Source organism: Apostichopus japonicus, chromosome 7 (assembly GCF_037975245.1).
Source record: "Apostichopus japonicus isolate 1M-3 chromosome 7, ASM3797524v1, whole genome shotgun sequence".
Classification (NCBI taxonomy): domain Eukaryota; kingdom Metazoa; phylum Echinodermata; class Holothuroidea; order Aspidochirotida; family Stichopodidae; genus Apostichopus; species Apostichopus japonicus.
Genome location: NC_092567.1, coordinates 14,523,093 through 14,539,752, shown reverse-complemented (window position 1 = coordinate 14,539,752; position 16,660 = coordinate 14,523,093). Strand labels below are relative to the sequence as shown.

Below are 16,660 nucleotides of genomic sequence, written 5' to 3'. Positions count from 1 at the left end.
TATTAGCAATTATCCTAGGAGGCAGTGTTGGTTTGATTAAGTGTATATGGAAAACTATTCAAGATGTTTGGTAGTTGGTACACTTTTTATTGCTACAAGCAACACACAATGCTGTTTCAGTGAACACAAGACACACTGCACCAGACACTTACTCTGTTAAAGAAAGATGTTTTACACAAGCTAATTCTTTTTTTCTTTTTTTTGTGCTTAGCATTAATGTGAAATGGAAGACACCGACATCTGGTTGAAATATGCAAATGAAAGCACAAATTAGCAAGTGGTTCGTTGACTGTCATGTTTTCACATAGCGCAGTTTATACCACATTACACAAATTCAACTGATTTTGGAAGGCTTTGTAAGCAGTTACCGTATTTTTTTCGTTTTTTTTTCTGATACTTCCATTTAACAGAAGAAGCTTCTGTTTCAAACAGTGTCCATGAGAGTTGTATTTGATGTCTTTTGGGTTTTATAAAGAAAATGCAAAGATGGGTATCTCGTTGGGACAGTGATGATTAGGGAATGTAGGCCTCTATTGAAAGGCTGTCGAGAAGAAGCTGAGAGCTGCAAACTTCAAGTACGGCTAACTTAACTGAGCCTCCTCTCACCTGTACATCTGTGTGACACTGTGCGTGTGTGTGTGCGTTTGTTTTGTATTCTGACCAAGGACTTGAACAAAAGAATTCCAGGACCTCGGTTGTGATTTCTAAAGAATCACCACGTCCTCGAAAGAATTCTATTGTATGGGGAATTGTTAAGGTTAGGGTACATGGATTTGAACAATGAAAAATACAATGGGGTCCTCGGTCTGAATGTTATACAAACATGTGTGGGTGTGTATGTGTGTGTATGTGTGTGTATGTGTGCCTTCAGGTCTAAGCCAATATGTCATTTCATTAAAGATGTATAGAAATACTTAACAGAGCTGCCAAAGAGGAGAAATTCAGTGATTTTTCTTTTAAATATGGTTATTATTTAGATATAGATAAATGAGCATAGCATTCTATGGCTAGAACCAGCATCAAATAATATGGCTACAACTGGGCTTGTAAATACCCAGTGACATCTGGGTAACAAGCCCAACACTTTACCAACTGAGCTATCCATTCCTTAATTAAAACAATTCATGACAGGGTTTCTCGGTAAATAATTGTAGAAAATAATTTTAAGACATACAGATTATTGAAACAAAAAAACAATGACAGAAGTTTAAATATGTACTGAAACATCTCCATCCTTGAGTAGAAACTGTGCATTCCAATCAAAGACTTCTAACTGTCCTTGACAGTAATGACAACTTTGGTAAAGATATTTGTGAATGAATTAGTCAAAGTTTTTGAGTCATTAGAACACGAAATAACTATGAGCAAGGATTTTAAAATGCCATGGCAACCTATCCCTCAATGATTAAAATATTACCTGTCTTCCTCTTTTATGCAATACCACTTAACATTAGTGGTAAAGATTTGATTGTTCAACAGTAGATAATTTCGGTATGTGGGAAGTTTCCATTCTTATCTCTGCTATAGATCTGTATTTTATGCACCCAATGACTATGTCGTTACTTGTCAACAATAATATTAATTCTACAATTAATCAAGGCAGGTGTAAAATGTAAACGCTGTTCTTTCCATTACACTCCTTAGAATGCTCTCTCAGAATCTGACTTGGTGTGCTCAAGAAACAAAACAAACAGAAACAACATAGAGAAAAAAAAATGACTACAGTACCAAAACTTGTTAACCTATTTTTAATACTCAGGATGGAGTTGCCTAAGATGGTATGTCATCCAGTGGGGGGGGGGGGGAGGGGGGTACTCCTCTTGAATTTTGTTTGGTTGTTAAATGGAGGTTACTATAATAATGTTGGAAAATTATGCTACATTTTTGCAACTATTGAAGCAGTGCTGAAGCGATTTTGACTGCTTTAGCTTTTATCGCACATACATAACATACTTATGTACAACAATTATACAATAGGATTTATTGTAAACATTCTTCTGCCAGTGGGGTGCTGAGTGACCCCCCCAATGTTTGCTGGGGGTCAAAGCCTGCCAGAATTATATGTGCTTGCACCCCTGCTTATAAACAGTCTAAATATTATCGAATAAATTTAAAAAAAAATCCTTTGTTGCTTCTGCTCGATTACCGATTCAACAAAGAATACCACATGTCACATCTGCCGATGCATTGAGCCTAAATTATTTTATTTTATTACTCTTCTATTTTTTTCTTCTAGTTTGTTACTATTTTCTTTTTGCACTGAATGGAAACAATTTAAGGTCATTGTGTATTGGAATTCAATTCTGATTGGTTAATCTCTACAAAACTAAATCAAACTCAGACATTCCAAGCATCCATAAAATAATTTCTCTTTTCTAACGACATCATGCAAATTATATATTTTTTATATCATCAGAGAGATCTGCAAAGATTTTTCGGCGGAGAGACCGTTTCACTTATTCTTTCTTTCTTTTTGTTGCCAAACCCAAGTAAAAAGCGAATTTTTGACATTAGAATTCTTAAAGAATGCATAGAATCACTCACGGTCACACCGTCAACCTTTTGATCATCGGATTACAATGTTTTTCTTTTCGATCACATAAGATTCAAACTTAATCAGCAAATCCCATCGAGACTGGATGAAAGTAAGGAGGGCCCCCACAGCTGTGCAAGTGTATACACACGCAAGAAACTAAGTAAATACAGCACGTTAAAGGGACGAAGCTGCACGCCAGGTTTAAGCTTACAGTTTTTTCGGGCAACCTTTCACCGCCCTGATTTTGGGAGAGGATTTGAGGAAACTTTAAGGAGATTCTACACTCCTGTTTTTTTATTTTATTTCCTCATCATGTTTGTTTGAAGAGATAAAACCATTGGGAACAATCGATAGGTGAAAGATAGGAAGAAACCTTCATTTTAACGGTAGCAGGTGGCTTCCGGTAGTTGCAAATGGCATGTGATGTAGTGAAAATGATGATCGGGATGTGTTTCTAGATTTGACCTATGACCCATCCCCCGAGCATGGTAGGACTGACTCAACAGTTGGTACTTGCAGAATTCAACTTTTCAATGCCTAGAAACAACTTTGGGCCGTTCTTTTATGTCCATGTTGCTTTCATAGTTTAAGAATTAATAAATTTGCAGAAGGGTTCAGACAATTATCCCATCTATTGAGACAACACAGAGAAGCAAACATTGAAATAATGGTAACATTAGTCTCTCACAGACACTCACACTCTCTGCTTATCAGAATTGATCTGTAGAATTTCAGACATTCCAACTATGCTAAAAACTGGCATAAACCTTGCTCCATAGGTTGAAAATAAAGATTTCCATCACAGAATCCTTCTACCGATTAAATGCATAAAGAAATTAGCTGCTTGCTTCTTGTGTGTGTGTGTGGATTTTAAGGCAGACCTTAACATGGTAACATTAGCTGCTTGCTTCTTTGCGTGTGTGGATGGATGTTCAGGCAGACCATAACATGATAACATTAGCTGCTTGCCTCTTTGTGAGTGTGGATGGATGTTCAGGCAGACCATAACATGGTAACATTAGCTGCTTGCTTCTTTGTGTGTGTGTGGATGGATGTTCTGGCAGACCATAACATGGTAACATTAGCTGCTTGCTTCTTTGCGTGTCGGGATGGATGTTCAGGCAGACCTTAACATGGTAACATTAGCTGCTTGCTTCTTTGCGTGTCGGGATGGATGTTCAGGCAGACCATAACATGATAACATTAGCTGCTTGCCTCTTTGTGAGTGTGGATGGATGTTCAGGCAGACCATAACATGGTAACATTAGCTGCTTGCTTCTTGTGTGTGTGGATGGATGTTCAGGCAGACCTTAACATGGTAACATTAGCTGCTTGCTTCTTTGCGTGTCGGGATGGATGTTCAGGCAGACCATAACATGATAACATTAGCTGCTTGCCTCTTTGTGAGTGTGGATGGATGTTCAGGCAGACCATAACATGGTAACATTAGCTGCTTGCTTCTTTGTGTGTGTGTGGATGGATGTTCTGGCAGACCATAACATGGTAACATTAGCTGCTTGCTTCTTTGTGTGTGTGGATGGATGTTCAGGCAGACCATAACATGGTAACATTAGCTGCTTGCTTCTTGTGTGTGTGGATGGATGTTCAGGCAGACCATAACATGGTAACATTAGCTGCTTGCTTCTTTGTATGTGTTGATGGATGTTCTGGCAGACCATAACATGGTAATATTAGCTGCTTGCTTCTTGTGTGTGTGGATGGATGTTCAGGCAGACATTAACATGGTAACGTTAGCTGCTTGCTTCTTGTGTGTGTGGATGGATGTTCAGGCAGACCATAACATGGTAACATTAGCTGCTTGCTTCTTTGTGTGTGTGGATGGATGTTCAGGCAGACCATAACATGGTAACATTAGCTGCTTGCTTCTTGTGTGTGTGGATGGATGTTCAGGCAGACCATAACATGGTAACATTAGCTGCTTGCTTCTTTGTGTGTGTGTGGATGGATGTTCTGGCAGACCATAACATGGTAACATTAGCTGCTTGCTTCTTTGTGTGTGTGGATGGATGTTCAGGCAGACCATAACATGGTAACATTAGCTGCTTGCTTCTTGTGTGTGTGGATGGATGTTCAGGCAGACCATAACATGGTAACATTAGCTGCTTGCTTCTTTGTATGTGTGGATGGATGTTCTGGCAGACCATAACATGGTAATATTAGCTGCTTGCTTCTTGTGTGTGTGGATGGATGTTCAGGCAGACATTAACATGGTAACGTTAGCTGCTTGCTTCTTGTGTGTGGATGGATGTTCAGGCAGACATTAACATGGTAACGTTAGCTGCTTGCTTCTTTGTGTGTGTGGATGGATGTTCTGGCAGACCATAACATGGTAACGTTAGCTGCTTGCTTCTTTGTGTATGTGGATGGATGTTCTGGCAGACCATAACATGGTAATATTAGCTGCTTGCTTCTTGTGTGTGTGGATGGATGTTCTGGCAGACCATAACATGGTAACGTTAGCTGCTTGCTTCTTGTGTGTGTGGATGGATGTTCAGGCAGACCTAAACATGGGTAACATTCATTATAACTTGAACAGATAGTTAAAGCTGCCAATTAGAATCTACTTTCCTCTGTGGTTTCTCACATTGTGAGAGTGCAGATAACAAGCTATGCTTTACTTTGAAAGTCAGCAAATATATGAATTACATAAATATGCTTTTAATGTGCTGCTGAATTAGTGTCACATGACATTTTATACCTTGAGAAAGTCAGAGTAGGTGTAAACAGGCCAAGCTTAATTTGCATATAACAAACTGGGCTGATGGTACCATTACCAAGTAATAAGGTTATTAGCCAGTTGTTGCACCATTTTTGGCCAAGAAAATTACTTCCTTACATGGTTTTGGAACAATGTAGTTGTGACTTGAGGTACTACAGAGTTGATTGAGCACTAGAACACAGAGGAAAGGTGGCATTCATGTAGCTAGTCTAATGGATATGTCCGGCATTTGAAAGCTACAGAGTTACAAAGCTAATGCATATATGCAAACCACTATCACACACTGCCTGATATAAATCCTTATAATAAGAGTAACATGATACTAGAGAGAAGAAACACTTTTGCTGCCACTACTTTGTTCATTTTAGCAGCCAATTTCATTTACCACCTCACCCAACTCAAGCTTCTAGATGAACCAAGGTTGGCCTGTTCCTGATCAAAAGCCAAACACAGTAAGAGATTGAATCCACTTCTTCATGGTTGCTATGTTTCGTTCCCCTTAAATGTCACAACTTTTATCAACTGAGCAGTCGCATGGATTCAGACTCTTGTATCACGACCTTGTCGACTAACTAACGTGAAGGACATTTCAGGACAGCTATTGCATCGTAAAAGCTGGAAGAAAGCACCATGTCTTGAGAAGTGTCGAGCAATAGTTCTCTGCTGAAGACATTAATGTCCACTGGATAGTTTCTTTGAAGCTTGTCACAACATTTATGTTGTGTCTTCGGTAGTAAACATTCTTCATATGTCTACAATATGGATACAGGCTTGTATGATTTATGTGCTTTACATCTGAATAATCTTTAAGTTAGTTTAATTTACCCATATTCACTGGAAGCTTTTCACAATGTGTACATTGATATTGTATGTTTGTGTGTTTGTAACACAAATCAACTTAAAACTGGAAACAAAAATTATTCCAACTTCTGTATACCACCTAAGACTGTGGTCAAAGTCAGGAATATTTTACATGTTAAGGCGTTTTTGAATCTTAAATGTAGTAGAAACTTAACACATCGTGATAAATGTTGCTGGAGGAAAGCAGTTTATTACTCATATAATTGCCCTTCCTGTTACTGATGGTACTATTTATAAGATTACACCTGAGAGAACAATTTCTTTTTTAAATGAAACAGTTTTGTACGTTTGTGCATGAAAGGCAGAGTTTGAATAAAGAACAACTTCAGCAAGGGATCCATGCAGCCTTTAAGCTGTGAGTCATCCTCACATAAGGATCACACAGGTTCATTTAATGTACCATCCATTTCCCTTTACAGTCATCCCTGCAGCCTAGATAATTTATTTTAAAAATCAAGACGAGCATCACAAAATGTTTTGCAAACTACCCCCTTATTCAAAAAGTTAAAGACGAGAATGCTTAAGGAAGGCTGAGAATATATCGGTGGCTTTAAAAAAACGAGGCCCTAGCAGGATGGGAAACGGTAAGTGTTACATCTGTCTCCAGAGATGATGTAAATAGAATACACTTGGGAGGCCAGAATGTTTTCCGAGGCTGAGAAGATAAATCTCAAATTCAGTCAGTCTCTGCCTCCTTTTGAAACACATCTCACTCTTGGGTAGGATTTAAGATGGTAGGGGAGATGCTGATTTATTTTGGCCAAGTTTTATGATGAATTATAGTATCCCTAAAAGTGGTTTATGTTTTCATATCCTGACCTATCGGCGTCACATAGTTTGGAGCCATCTTCCTCATGCAAAGGATTTAACTTTGATACCTCGCTGCGGTCGAGGAGAATATTTATCGATGAAAAGATATGATGCCTGGTTTAAATTCACTCGGCATGAAACAAGATTTAGCTATTTTTAATGACCGCCGGTTTTTGCAGAAGCTGTCGTTCGAGGGGTTGTCATCCATAGAGACAAAACAACCACCTACGGGGTGTAGTCTGATAATAAATTAGATGTCGTTACTGCTTCCGACCAGCGAAAGACCATTTCTCCATGAGTCAAGGTGATCCTACTGGACGGTCTAACTGCAAACTTATGTAAATTATGCAAATTACTGATATCAAACAGTATCCTGAACAATGGCGTTCTCGTGCTGCTACATAATCTGTTTATAAGCATTTCATTTGTATATCTGATTTATGGATAGAAAATTTCAAGACATGAATATTTTCCCCCCACTAATAATACCAAATCCAGGAATAAACTTTTTAAAATCAAATACCTCTTTTCTAGAACATCAAGATACTCAATTCCCCAAGAGCAGTTTAAGAAAAAAGTTTTGTTGTTGAAAACTTTGATCTCTAGCCCTCATGAAACAGGAATTATGATTAGGTAATTCACGACATGCCACCTACAGAGGGCTGCTGCCGGTGAAGTTCCATTAGCTATAAAAAAATGAATCTACGTACCATTTAATTTTAATGCACTTGTCAACGACCTCACTCATACTACCTTTTTTCTTAAATTTACATTTTCATGCCAAGACACCTGCTACTTTAAGTAAGAATTAAAAGAAAACACAACTTTTTCACACAGTCAGATCAGAATTTACTGGCCTGTTTAACTTCAGGAGGGGGGTACTTTATACAAACCTTAGACACATATTTACCCTTTCTGCACACTGGCTATTAAGCTTAACTTAAGAGGTTGATAAATGCAATATGCTTCAAAACAATTGCATGGCTTCTTATGATCCCACGTTTTTTTTCTTGAAACTTTTTGTTTTGAACAATTCTTACAAGTATAGGTAAGATGGCACTGATGTGCAGAGATGGAAGTTAACCAACCTGCTACTACCATGCATAAACACAGCTGCCTGTGTTTGATGGCACTGATGTGCAGAGATGGAAGTTAATCAGTCTGCTACTACCATGTATAAACACAGCTGCCTGTGTTTGATGGCACTGATGTGCAGAGATGGAAGTTAACCAACCTGCTACTACCATGTATAAACACAGCTGCCTGTGTTTGATGGCACTGATGTGCAGAGATGGAAGTTAATCAGTCTGCTGCCACCATGTACAAACACAGCTGCCTGTGTTCGATGGCACTGATGTGCAGAGATGGAAGTTAACCAACCTGCTACTACCATGCATAAACACAGCTGCCTGTGTTTGATGGCACTGATGTGCAGAGATGGAAGTTAGTCTGCTGCCACCATGTACAAACACAGCTGCCTGTGTTTGATGGCACTGATGTGCAGAGATGGAAGTTAACCAACCTGCTGCCACCATGTACAAACACAGCTGCCTGTGTTTGATGGCACTGATGTGCAGAGATGGAAGTTGATCAACCTGCTACTACCATGTATAAACACAGCTGCCTGTGTTTGATGGCACTGATGTGCAGAGATGGAAGTTGATCAACCTGCTACTACCATGTATAAACACAGCTGCCTGTGTTTGATGGCACTGATGTACAGAGATGAAAGTTAACCAACCTGCTGCCACCATGTACAAACAGAGCTGCCTGTGTTCGATGGCACTGATGTGCAGAGATGGAAATAAACCAACCTGCTGCCACCATGTATAAACACAGCTGCCTGTTTGATGGCACTGATGTGCAGAGATGAAAGTTAATCAACCTGCTACTACCATTTACAAACACAGCTGCTTGTGTTCCATTTCGTCAAACACTCTTCTACAATTTCATGTTTTCCTACACGCCTACGTTAAATCATGGTCGTAAATTAAACTAGATAATAGTAAGGACAATTAGCCAAATCTCTCAATGAACTAAGGTATAATAACAAACACATTCAAGGACCCAAAATGTTACTATGAAACAGCAATGATTTGTTAAATGTAAACACAATTAATACTATCAAGGTCTGCCTTTTCTAGGTTAAGTATGTCAATATTTATTATACATTGATATAGCAAGTTTAATATATATGGTGTATGCTTGTATGGCTGGAGATGTTACTATGTGAACACAAACAGTTACATTTGAGGGATTCTTTGGATTACTAATGCAAATGCTACCATTCTGCAGCAATCCACACCAGAATTATGCCTTTATTTTGTTACTTCATTGAGTTGAAAAACAAACAGGACTGACCTCATCTGCTTGCTTATGGACCCTCTCAGCACTTCTCACCTCCACTTTATAGTTCCCATGACCAGGTTGTGGTTGAGTGTTGTTATTAGCAGCTGTTATCTGGGGCTTTACTGATGTCAGGGGTACAGGGAGGGGTTCCTCCATAGGACAAAGAAAATCTTCGTCTTCCATTCCACGCCTCTTTCTCGCTCCAAAGGAGCGTTTCTTGGGCTGTGAGGAAGTAAAACATGTCAAAGTCACACTTGTAAGAAATTGAAACTTGACACTTTCTACAATAAACCCATTTCCAAATGCTACAGCGTGCTGGATGTCTTGCCTCTTTAAAGTCAGTAAAAAAATTTGCTTAATCAAAAGGTTGTATCTTAAAACCTGAATGTGATAACATGGAATGCTTTGCCTTGTCAAATAGGCAATGTTAAAGACTTTAAAATTACAAGGTTATTCAGACAAGGATGCCGAGACGCTACAGTGCAGCTTTTAAAGTGATAATGAGGATTGAAATTACTGTGAGATGCACTTGGTTACCATAGTAACTAATCCAAGTAGTAGTTTTTATATATGGATTGAATATGATGTAATAAGAGTAATATTGTTACAGCTGTTTAGATATGGACATTGATTCTAACGATTAAGGTGTAACTATAAAACAAGAGCATGAAATATCCAATCTTTCTGCACTGAATTTTTGTCAGTCAGTAACAGTACCATACAGTATACTGCATGGGATATATCCAGTCTGTATATATGCAATTGTCAAGGTAATATTCTAACGTAATGCAGTAAGGTAATGCGATAAGGTACAGGAAATAATGTAGTTGTATATAGCAAGGTAGCAATGGCAAGGTATTATTCTAAGGTATTGCAGTAAGGTAATGGGAGAAGGTACAGGAAATAAAGTAGTAATATATAGCAAGGTAATAATAAGAAGGTAATATTGTAAGGTAACGCAGTAAGGTAATGCGATAAGGTACAGGAAATAAATGTTGAACAGTGCTTGCTATATATATATAGCACGGGTAATAACAGGAAGGTTAATGTAGTTCCATACCTTTACTTTTCCAATAACATTCAGAGGCATAAATCCCACGCTTTTCTCAGCGATTCGCTTGGCATGTTGTATATCGTGACCACATAGTGACATGAAGTGGGTACCCAGGTGACGTCGCAGTAAGGTCTTACTGGCTGGTATACTTAAAAGGGTTGCCAAGGTCTCTGCTGTGAACCGGTTCTCCAGAGTCTATAAAATGGAAAATATTTTATCCAAATGTATCACAGTAGCTGATGGCATTTGGTACAGCTATTTTAATTTATTACATATATCCTACAGCATATTAATGTTTAAAATTATCTACTAGTAAATCCCATCATATATCATCGCATATCAAAAATTCTCTTTTACACAACAGATGCGGCTGGTTGTATAAAGTGATTGCTCTCATTATTAAATACACTTGAATATTATTGAATGATTGCAAAACTGTTAGATCAGAGGTCTAAGTCCTTGAGAAGGAAAGTTTTCATTTACATCAACATTAAGCCAGGGTGTTCCACATTTTGTCAGACATACGTAGAGCATCCTATCATTAGAAAAGTTAACCTTAGGTCAGTGTTTAGTGCATGGAGATGTGTCTCAATTATTACTACATTTAATTACAAAGATGTATGCATCCTATCATTAGAAAATTTAACCTTAGGTCAGTGTTTAGTGCATGGAGATGTGTTTCAATTACTACATTTAATTACAAAGATGTATATATGTAGAGCATCCTACCTTGAGAAAATTTAACCTTTGGTCAGTGTTTAGTGCATGGAGATGTGTGTCAGTTACAACAGCTAATTACAAAGATGTATTTTTGTAGAAGAACCTACCATGAGGAAATTTAACCTTAGGTCAATGTTTAGTGCATGGAGATGTATCTCAGTTACAACATTTAACTTACAAAGATGTTTATATGTAGAGCAACCTACCATGAGGAAAGTTAACATTAGGTCAGTGTTAAGTGCATGGAGATGTGTGTCAGTTACTACATCTAATTTACAAAGATGTTTTTATGTAGAGCAACCTACCATGAGAAAAGTCAACGTTAGGTCAGTATTAAGTGCATGGCGATGTGTCTCAGTTACAACATCTAATTACAAAGATGATACAAGCAAGCAACTTGAAAGACAGAACAAACTATTGCCATGTCAAACTGGTGTTCAACAACACAGAAGTAATCAATCTTTAAAATTATTAGAAGAATCGTTAAACTGTCTCACCATGAGGCCACCGTGTACTCCACTTCCTCTAAGATTTGGAGCGTATTCTGACAGATCAACCGACCGTAGCCAATCCATGACTCTATGATTGGTCCAAAGCATAACTTCTGTACCATTCTCATAAGGCTGTGTGGGATTCAAACAGACAAAATCAATATCACACCATCTGAGATATACATAGCTAGATTATCAGTTACAGATGGCCAAAATTTAAAACTGCCGCCATTACAAACATCAAGAACAGTTTGTTCCATGATCACTAATTGTTTCCCGTTGATATAGTTTAGAGACTTGTAAAATGGATGGTTATGTCATGTTGTTCATTGCTTAGATCAAAATTAAGATCTTTGATGGCCGTAATTGAAGCATCTGCTTTATCACCAACTGGCAATCCGAGCTAGACTATTCCCTGGTAAGGACTCTCACTATGATTTAGCAAATATCACCAAAAGCAATATTCCCATCACTGGAATTGTTTGACATTGTCCAGACAGGGTAAAAGCCTCTCAGTGTTCAACCTTTGCATCAAAATAGTGTTTCTAATTTAACAAGTCCCATATATTCATTAAAATGCAATTTAGCATCACAACACCTGTCTTCACACAGTCTTCTCCCTCCCCTCCCCCTTCACCCCTCCCCCCTCTCTCCTCCCTCCCCCTCTCCTCTTCACCACTTCTACAAAGATCTTACCATGATAAATGCAAAAAAATATTGGAATCTCCAAAAGCAAACAGTGATTGATGATCTTGCAGTGCTGACGTGAGGGATGCATGAATAATTCATACATTCTGCTGCATATTCAACATGAATCTTAAGTGCATGGTCAAGAGTGTATCCTTTGAGTCTGTCTGCAGACATTCAGTAGCTGGGTTGATTAATCTAAGAAGCCTTAACCAAAACCCCCCAAAAATATTGAGGAAAGACAGACCATGTTCAAGGAGAAATGTCTTTCACATTGAAAGGTTTGGCCAAACACGGATTTACTGTACAGGTTGACTGAATCCATCTGTCCGCTATTCCTACTTTATTTGGGTTTTAATTCGAATGGAAGTAAATGAAGGTAAAATGACGATATAAATTCCATGCAACTGGTGATATAAATCAGTCCTATATCACTAAAAACACGACTTATGAGAAAAAACTCGACAGAGGTGATCACCGTGCAGTGCAGAGCATATTTCTTTCCAGGTGTAGTGATTACATCTGATTTACATAAAACACAACTCATAAGGAAAAGTAGGGCACAAGCTCGGAGGAAAAGTTGTTATTCAAATCCAAACTTTCAAGGCCAGATATAAAGGAAAAATCTACGGCTAGTTAAAAGTTACTTAATGTTGAAACAAAACTTGAGTAATAGGCCCACATTGGACAAGCAGGTGTCTAAAGTGGTATTGCCTATGGCAGATTAGGCACTGACGGCCTCCCATGGGATAATAAATATGTTTTAAGGGGATATAAACCCTGGATATTTTCATGAATCACAGAATGGTACCTCTAAATGCTTTTACAGAACCTCACAGAAGTCAGAGGTAAAAGGATTCCTTTTTTTTAACGAAAACTGTCTGTCATTAACTTGAAATGGCATTGATGGGCCACCAAGTAGTAGTTTGGGAGGATCTTAAACTTGGCATGGAAGTTGAGCAGACTTGAACTTAATTTCATATATTCTAATAACTGAGATATCCATCTCTTAGCTGGTGGCAATCCCTGAAGGTTAAAGGTCAAATAAAGACCAATATTCACAACATCAGGTCTTGTCCTTTGCTCTACCAGATTTGAATATGTTTCTGTATCCAGTCATGGGTATTTAAGGCCTGAATATGCTAACATCGGAAGGACACATGAAACACTGCTGCAGTTGTGCACGCTAAAGAGAGCAGATAGGCTGAATCGGTTGGGAACATTTAATCTTGACAGAACACTACTCAGTTCTAGTCGGTCAGTCATGTCGGTACCGAATCCTCCAGTCAGGGATTGAACACATCCTTGCACATTAACCTGCAGTCTCAATTTACACCTTCAATGAACTATATGATACATGTATCACTTTATATACTCTTAATTCAGATTTCTCTCTTGTTTTAAAGAAATTAAAAAACCAAACAAGGGGTTACAGTTTTCTGACAAGTTATAAATGACATTCAATAAGAAAGAAAAAGAACATAGAGAAAGGAATATAATATACTATTTATACCGCTTAGAGGTACAATGATAGCACAAAAGAGCAGGGCCCAGAAAGCTTATGGTTAAACCATTGTTATGTCACAAGGTGACATAACATTGTTATGTCACAAGGTGACAGCAGAGAAACTTTTTGCAGCATGACCCTTAAACCAATAAGAACATTTGCAGAGGTTAGTTAAGCCATTTTAGTTTGTGGTTAGCAGTTTGCCTCAAGACTGTTCCAACGCTTGAAATCAACAGTTAATGCAATCAGCCCTTTTCGCAGATGACGATTTCCAAGCAACCATTACTTAAAACTCACAAAGCTAGACACTTTATTAAGTAATAGCCTGATAAAATGACTTTTTTAGAAAACGTATCGATTTTGCAATCATTATTGCGCTGAGTTCAGAATACATGGACTTATGCTTATGCAGAAGAGTCCAGAGTCAAAGACACCTGTTTCAAATCATTGAAATATTTTCAACAACACGTGTAACTGCCGAGTTGTCTAATTAACTTAACAAGCGCTGTTTAATTAGTTTTCTATTGTTGTTGCAGACTGAATTCTGTCATTATTTTTTATTCTAGAGATGTAAAGGGGCCAACAGAAATGATCGCTCCATTTGAACACTTTACTGTTCTGAACATAACATCTTCATTAATATGTTTAACATCCAGGGCCAAGGATGACAGCTTTCCTAGGTGTATCAATCTAATTGTAATTATGTTAACTATATAATAGGACGCCCACTGCCCACTTCACTTACACTCTGCCTACAAGGTGACTATGATCGTAGCCATATTGATAAATACACACATATAAATATGTATATACATATATATATATATATATAAATGAAAACGTAATGAGAAGGAAAATCCAGAACAGTGAAAAAACTTCCAGCCTCCACCGGGATTCGAACCCTGGCCTCCTTTGTACGCGGACACCCTAACCAACTAGGCCATGGACGCTGATTGTATGTCCAGAGGTTCTAAACTTGTAAGGTAGGTCGTAATTTCACTGTAGGCGTTTGTCACCTGTATCGAACAATACTAGTTCTGTTTTGGTGACATATTTTGCCTTACTCCAGAGATCAAACATGATGCTAACCAACTCGAAAATCATTTGTGATTCCTAAAGCCGGATCTCGAAAGAGATACTTTGTATATATATATATATATATATATTTATATATGTATATGTATATATATATATCTATAGGTATATATACGCACACACAATTGATGATCATAGATTCGTTTATATTTAACACATAAAACTGAATTTACTTCATTTTCACCACAGCTATTACAATTATGCTGTGAAAACATCTTAACCTCTAGAGGCAAGGCTATTTGTGCAGTTCCAAACAAAATATGATTTTATTGCTATATATAACTATGAAAGCTAAGAAATTAATGCCCTCTAATGCCACACAAAACATGCTTTGTAGTTACTACACAAAATATTATTTATCTGTACTATTCAAAATTGTTGTTGCCTTGCTTGGCTATATGACAAATGACTTCATTACACTGTAGTACTAAACCATTACAGAGTATTTCTACACAGACGTACCACCCTCTAGTTTTACATAACATATACATAGCATTGTACTTCCATTAAAACATTACTTTTGCTGAACTGTAATACAACACAAAAACGAGTCACACAAACTCCTCCGCTGAAACTACTAAAGAATATCTATAAATTGAACCCTGTCAAGCGGTGTGTGTGTGAAGGCAAAAGTCATATCCATTATTTTCAAATTTAAAGAACTGAATGAAAGAAACTTACAAATAAATAAATAAATAAATAAACAAACAAACAAACGATAAGAAAATGACGGATAAAAGGGTGGCACGTGATGCATGCAGGATAGCTATTCCTCTACCACAAGCATAGATGATTATCTCACTCCAACAAAGAAGACATAAAACAAACAAACTTTACCATTACAGAGCTCCAGGCTGGCTTAGTCTTTAAATCTTTATACCATGGCTAACATGAGTGAAGAAAGTCACAAAAGAATGAAGACACATTATTTATGGTTATTCAAATCAATATTCTTTTTTCTTACTAGAGTTCATTAAAAACCAGTCATATTTTCTTTCTCATATTAATTTACAAATTGCGAATAACAGTTTTTTGAAACAGCTCCTGCTCAACGTGGGTTTAACTACTTTGATGTTTAGATTTCAGTTAAGACATTAAAACCCATCATTTTGAACCCCCCCCCTGCCCCCCACCCCGCCTTCCATCGACTAAGATAAAAGAGTTTAGCCTAAAGTAATCATGAGATAGCAAGACTATGTTGAAATAGCTAAAAGTATGCTTTAAGTTAAAGCATTATGTAATCTACTTGTCTAAGGGGCAGGTTAGATACAGAAATTATATTTTCTCCTTCAGTTCTTCTAAGGGGATTCCCTACAAATCTCCTGATTATTTTGACATGGACTAAATCCCCAAACTTAACATTCTCGCTCTCCGCAATGACTAATTCCCGTCTGTTTGAGGAGTTCGAGAAAAGCTGTTGCTGTTACTTTAACACGTCCAGATGAATTCTCTCGGATAAATCTCAGTTTTTTAAATGAGATTATTTTGCATACTACATATCTGCTAACAACCAGATGTAATGGGCTTACCAAAGGTAGTGAAGTATATATGAATATAAATGTTATCTATTTATAAACTCCAGCCCTGAAAGTCATCCTCATCTCTGGAACATTCAAGTACTAGCTGAATATTTGACGACGAAGAAGAAACTAACTACTACATGGGTTTTTGTACAGGGCTGGAATTACCATACATATGCATATAACAATATTTCTCCCTCAAAAGATGCCTACTTTAGTCAGTTTTGCCATGTATCGGCTAACATTGATTTTTAAACATTATAAATTGGTTTGATTACCCATTTGTGGTG

General features: G+C 37.6%; 1 protein-coding gene across 8 annotated transcripts in view; it reads right to left on the bottom strand.

The window, feature by feature from the left end:
* The window catches only part of LOC139969417 (liprin-beta-1-like), a 123,380-nt gene that overhangs the window by 13,820 nt on the left and 92,900 nt on the right, over positions 1-16,660 (bottom strand). For 7 of the 8 annotated variants that reach the window (XM_071974354.1, XM_071974355.1, XM_071974360.1 and 4 more), the window contains 4 exons: positions 15,688-15,735; positions 11,568-11,693; positions 10,357-10,545; positions 9,309-9,518 (listed from right to left, as the gene is read on the bottom strand). In XM_071974354.1, the coding sequence (XP_071830455.1) occupies positions 9,309-9,518; positions 10,357-10,545; positions 11,568-11,693; positions 15,688-15,735 (573 nt within the window). The remainder of the gene's footprint in view (positions 1-9,308; positions 9,519-10,356; positions 10,546-11,567; positions 11,694-15,687; positions 15,736-16,660) is intronic. The other variant, XM_071974358.1, reaches the window with a different exon arrangement.